Here is a 5,454-nt window from a genome sequence, read left to right as displayed (position 1 = left end):
TCTGTCAAATAAATAAATAAAATCTTTTAAAAAATAAAAATAAAATATCTTGGAAACATTTCTACATATAGATGTACTTAATTATTTTAAACATCTATATAATATTCTACTGTAAGAACATTCTATAATTTTTAAAATATGTGCTATAAAATAGAGAAATTGTCTTGCTAAACTTCAGTAAGGTCAAATGTATAATTCCTTGAGTATATGCTTTAGTTTTTCTCATATTGCTTGCCTATGTTATCAGAGATCTATAGCTATATGGGTTTTAAAAGCTTATTTTAAGGGATGCCAGGGTGGTTCAGCTGGTTAGGTATCTGTCTTCAGCTCAGGTCATGATCCCAGGGTCCTGGGATTGAGTCCCACATCGGGCTCCCTGGAAGCCTGCTTTTCCCTCTGCCTGCTGCTCCCCCTGCTTGTGCTCTCTCTGACAAATAAAATCTTTTCTTTTTAAAAATTATTTTTATTTATTTATTTGACAGAGAGAGACACAGCTAGAGAAGGAGCACAGCAGAGGGAGTGGGAGAGGGAGAAGCAGACGCCCTGCAGAGCAGGGTGCCCGATGCAGGGCTCGATCCCAGGACCCCAGGATCATGACCTGAGCAGAAGGCAGATGCTCAACAACTGAGCCACCCAAGCGCCCCCCCCCCGACTTTTTTTAAAAAAGAGCTCATTTTAAGTTAAATAGACGGAACTTTCCAAAAGGCACCTATCACACCTGGGATTGCCAGATTAAACACATGTTGCCCAGGGATGCCTGGGTGGCTCAGTCCTTAAGCACCTACCTTTGGCTCAGGTTATGATCCCAGGGTCCTAGGTCTGAGCCCCGCATCAGACTTTGCTCAGCGGGAAGCCTGCTTCTCCCTCTCTCACTCCCCCTGCTTGTGTTCCCTCTCTCGTTGTCTCTATGTCTCTCAAATAAATACATAAAAATCTTAAAAAAAAATAAACCCACAATGCCCAATTCAACTTGACTTTCAGATGTACAATGAAGTTTTTAAATTCTACATTCCAAACATCACATTTATTATCTGATATTCCGGTATTTTTATTTGCTAAATTTGTCAACCCTAAATTTGTATCAATGGAATGGCCACCAGATTATTCGTTAATTCTTCCTGACCCACATGGGACAAAGCAGGATCTGCCTTGGCTCAGTCCTTTCGTCTTGCTCTTTTCCAGACAAAAACAAAGACTGTCAGGCCTTCATCTGCAACTGTGACCGTAATGCTGCCATCTGCTTTTCAAAGGCTCCATATAACAAGGAGCACAAGAACATTGACACCAAGAAGTACTGTAAAAGTTGAGTATCCCTTCTGGAAATCACCATCCCTACATGCCTCATTGCCTTCACCTTAGCCTGTGTCCTCTAATAAAGCACTTTGATGAAAGGCCTCCGTTTGGAAATTGTTTTATTCTCTGTGTCTCTAAGTATCTCCCTAGTTCTTTATAAGCATCATTCCTTCTAGTCTTAGAAATTGATGTGTGGGGGGGGGTATTTTTAGGAAATGAACACCATGAGTCCTGAATACTGATTAACAAGCACTGATTATTTACTCTGTGCCAGATTGAACTACATAATATAACCTCTGAAGTAATATATCCTACCCCTGTTTCCTTATCCCCAGGGCTGGGGGAGAGAGACCAAAAAAAAAAAAAAAAATCCCTTTAACAATTTTTTTGGTAAGATTTTATTCATTCATCTGGCAGAGAGCAAGAGAAAGCACAAGCAGGGGGAGCAAGCATAGGGAGAGGGAGAAGCAGGCTCCCCGCGGAGCAGAGGGCCCTATATGGGGCTCCATCCCAGGACCCCCGCCAAAGACAGATGCTTAACCGACTGAGCCACCCAGCCTCTCCCCTTTAACAATTTTCCAATGAGCATCTGCTGGGTGCTTATTAAAGGAAATGGAATATACAGTGGCAGAGATTTATTTTTTATAAAGATTTTTATTTATTTATTTGATAGAGATCACAAGTAGGCAGAGAGGCAGCAGAGAGAGAGGGGGAAGCAGGCTCCCCGCTGAGCAGAGAGCCCGATGTGGGGCTCGATCCTAGGACCCTGAGATCATGACCTGAGCTGAAGGCAGAGGCCTAAACCACTGAGCCACCCAGGCGCCCCGTGGCAGAGATTTAAATGAAAAAACGGAATTGTGAGTATTCTGAATTAGCGATTACATCCCAGCAGCCACAGCGTCTTCACAGTGCTTAGCACATCTCACACGCTCATTAAATAACTGTTCAGCGAAGACATCTCTTGGCGCCAAGGTTTGCGGCAATCGAGGAAAAGCCACGTGGCTATATTTACCTCTTAAGATCACGTGATCCTGAGCCCAAAACCGGCATTTCCTTGCCCGCAGGGATTTCAGAATAGGAAATGTGATTGGGTATCTTTTGGACACGTGGTACCCGGTTCCTCCTTTTTTTCCCCTGACACTGGGGAAAAGCGGCCCAGCCCCCGACCCACCTCCGCGCTGTCCAGGCTCTGACCCCGCCCCCTCGCGCGTTGGCGTGAGCCGGCGCAGGCGCAGTGGTCGGTAACGGTTGCTCCAGCCCACGTCAGGGTGAGGTGGCGGCGACGGCTCCTCGCGCGGCTTCCTGGGTCCTCGGTGCGCTGTTCTCCATGGTCAGAATCCGGCGGGAAGGAAAGAGTGGGCGGGCCGAGTGTGAGAAAATAGCGAACTCACGTGGGTATGACGTTGGGGTCCACCTTCCTGCGGTGCGCGTGCCTGTGGGTGTGTCGGCCCCACACGCGCCCCTTCCTCCCCAGCCCCATAACGGTTTCCGGTGGGGAACTGCTCCAGGGCTGCCATCCCGGAGAGGGACGAGGGGGCCGGGAAGCTAGGGTGCGGGGAGCCAAACCGGTGCGAGGAGAGAGGCGAGTGGATGTTGGGCGAGCCATGGGCTTCTGTGCCCAAAGTCCCCATTTTCGAAGAGGGGAAACAGGTGAAGGGATTTGTAGCTCTGACCTCCGGTTGAATGCTCCCCCTTTTCCCGCCTGGTGCTTGCCTGTTCATCGCTCAGGACCTAGTTGGGGGTCACCTCAAGAAGTTTCTTGAGTCTTGCCCTTCTTCGCTCCCAAAGTGCAGTTGCGCAGTCACCTCACGGGGCTTCTATAGATCATTAAAGAAAGGGAGTTCAGAACTGGAGGGACTGGCCTTGGTTACTGGCCGGGTCACCCCAGGTCACCTTGGGCTAGTCACATAAAATCTCCAAGCTTCAGGATCTTCATCTTTCAAAAGAAATAATAGTGTGCAGATCATAGGGTTGTGGGAATTAGGTGAGCCAACGCCTTGTAAAATGCTTCCTACAGTGCTTGTTCCATAGTAAATGTTCCATAAATAACTATTTTCCCAAGGGGAAGGAGAGGCAAGGATACTCTTTATTTTCTTTAGAAAGGCTTTATTCTTCAGGTAAGACTTGGCTTTTGTAATCTTCTGAAAAAAGACGACAGACACACAAAAAGGAATGTAGCTCTGGAAGAGACCCATGCGAGTCTAGTTGAAGTCTTCAGTAGAGGACAGAGTTTTAGCCAAGTGGTCATGGCTGACATTTGCTTACTGTGTGCCAGGCACTGTGCTAGGAGTTTCAGATGCATCCCTACCTTTCTTAATCTTCCTAAAAACCCAGTGAGGTAGCTACTGGTATCCTCATCCAAAGGGACTGGAGATTAATCACTTGCCCAAATTCACATAACTAGTAAGTAGCAAGACAGGGACGGAAATCCAAGTCTGTCTGTATCCTAAGAGTTTCAATCTATATCCCTTTTCTAATAAGAGGAAACAGACACACACTCACTCTCCTTTCTTGGACGAGATTAACTCCCCCCCCCCTTTCACAAAGTGGAATTTATCTGTGTAGTGACATAAAGATTAAATAAATCTGGATCTGAGCACTATCTGGAATCCCCAAAAGGATAATATATCTGGAATTAACTATTTCAATTAACTGATAACTTATACCCCATTCCTAGGAGCAGGGATTTCAGCACTAAAAGTCCTGCAACCCAGGAAACCCCCTCAGTACTGGGCAATCTGGGACAGTCAGTACCCTACCTAGGAGTGTTGAATTTCCTATTGGTCCTTAATGGATCCTCTCAGGAAAAGTTTGGCATTCACTGACTGAAGACTGACCCTTATGCATGGCCAAGCATTTCTTACTGGGTTAAGTCATCGAGTGAGCTGATAATGTGTTGTGAAATACTTTGCATAGTGTTTGGGATATAGTGTGCTCAATAAATGTTATTATTTAAGGGAGAGCTAAAAGATAGATAATTTATGACAGTATAAAAGAAGGAATATAAGTTAGTGGGAAATTGGTTTTGAGTGTTATGTACTTGTTTGCCTTTGTGACTTCTACTTACTAAAACTGTGATAGCAGAGCAGAGCCATAAAAGCAGTTGAGGAAGGTCATGCCCACAGCTACATGCAGCTACAGCTAGAAGGCTGTAACTGGGGCAGTGACAAACTGATAGCACCCACTAGTCAGTTTGTTATTCCAACAGAGGACACTTATAGTGGGTTAGGAACTGCCATGCTGGTAAAAAGCAAAAAGTGAGATGTGAGATCTTTGCAGAGTTTGTCCTGGGACAAATTTTGGGGGAGGAATCCCACCTCAGGAGGAACTATGAACAAAATGAACATTCCTAAGGTCCTGAAGACTTGGTTTCATGAATCATGCCAGCATTAGGAGGTAGAGCCTGCCTCCCTCCCTGGCAACCTAACCTGCTCCCCAGGGCCTGCTGCAGCTTAATCATTCCTGGTATCCTTGGCCAGTTGTACTGCTGGCTTTTAATTCAGGCTTCTTTCTAAGCATAAGCCTCAGACAAATAGGAGGCAGTTGTTCAAAAAGAAAAGAACTGGGAGGAAAGTCTTGGATCTAGTCCTGGCTCTGAAACTATGTTGTATGGCCTTCAGTAAGTCTGGATCTTAGTTTCCCTCAAAATAAAATGAGGGGGATGCATTTAATTTGCTCTCATTCTGTCTCATCTCATGCATGAATCTGTGACATTCTGTGGTAGAGAGGATGGAAAATAGCACATTTTCTGTGAGCCACTTGAAGCCAAGAGATTGTATCTTTGTTGCCTTAGTACCTTAATATAGTATCTGTAACTGATATAGTAACCCCTGATGAAATTTGGGGATGAGAATAGCTTGAGATCCGAAAGACCCAGATCTGAATACAATTACTGGTACTGACTTTTGGTAACTGAGCAAATCTGATTCAAAGCACCTTAGGATCCTCTGTAAAAAAAGCTGAAATGAGATTTACAACAACCGTACACTCTTCCGAATAAGCGGCTATGGGAAAACATACAGTTGTGCAGATGAAAAGAACTCTGTTGGTTTCAAGATCCTGGATTATCCCTGTTAACTAGAATTTACTTCCTAGGCAGGTGCAGGATGAACATGTATTCCTTGCCCTAATTTTAGACAAAAGACTAGCTAGGAAAGGCTA

At 45.2% G+C, this 5,454-nt stretch overlaps 1 protein-coding gene across 1 annotated transcript in view; it reads left to right on the top strand.

The window, feature by feature from the left end:
* Positions 1-1,386, top strand: part of PLA2G1B (phospholipase A2 group IB) — a 7,343-nt gene extending 5,957 nt beyond the window's left edge. The window contains exon 4 of the mRNA XM_059409949.1: positions 1,183-1,386. Coding sequence (XP_059265932.1) covers positions 1,183-1,307 — 125 coding nt within the window. The 3' untranslated portion in view covers positions 1,308-1,386. The remainder of the gene's footprint in view (positions 1-1,182) is intronic.
* Positions 1,387-5,454: the final 4,068 nt, after the last annotated feature.

This window comes from Mustela nigripes, chromosome 8 (assembly GCF_022355385.1).
Source record: "Mustela nigripes isolate SB6536 chromosome 8, MUSNIG.SB6536, whole genome shotgun sequence".
In the NCBI taxonomy this organism is placed as follows: Eukaryota; Metazoa; Chordata; class Mammalia; order Carnivora; family Mustelidae; genus Mustela; species Mustela nigripes.
This window is presented reverse-complemented; position numbering and strand designations above follow the sequence as displayed.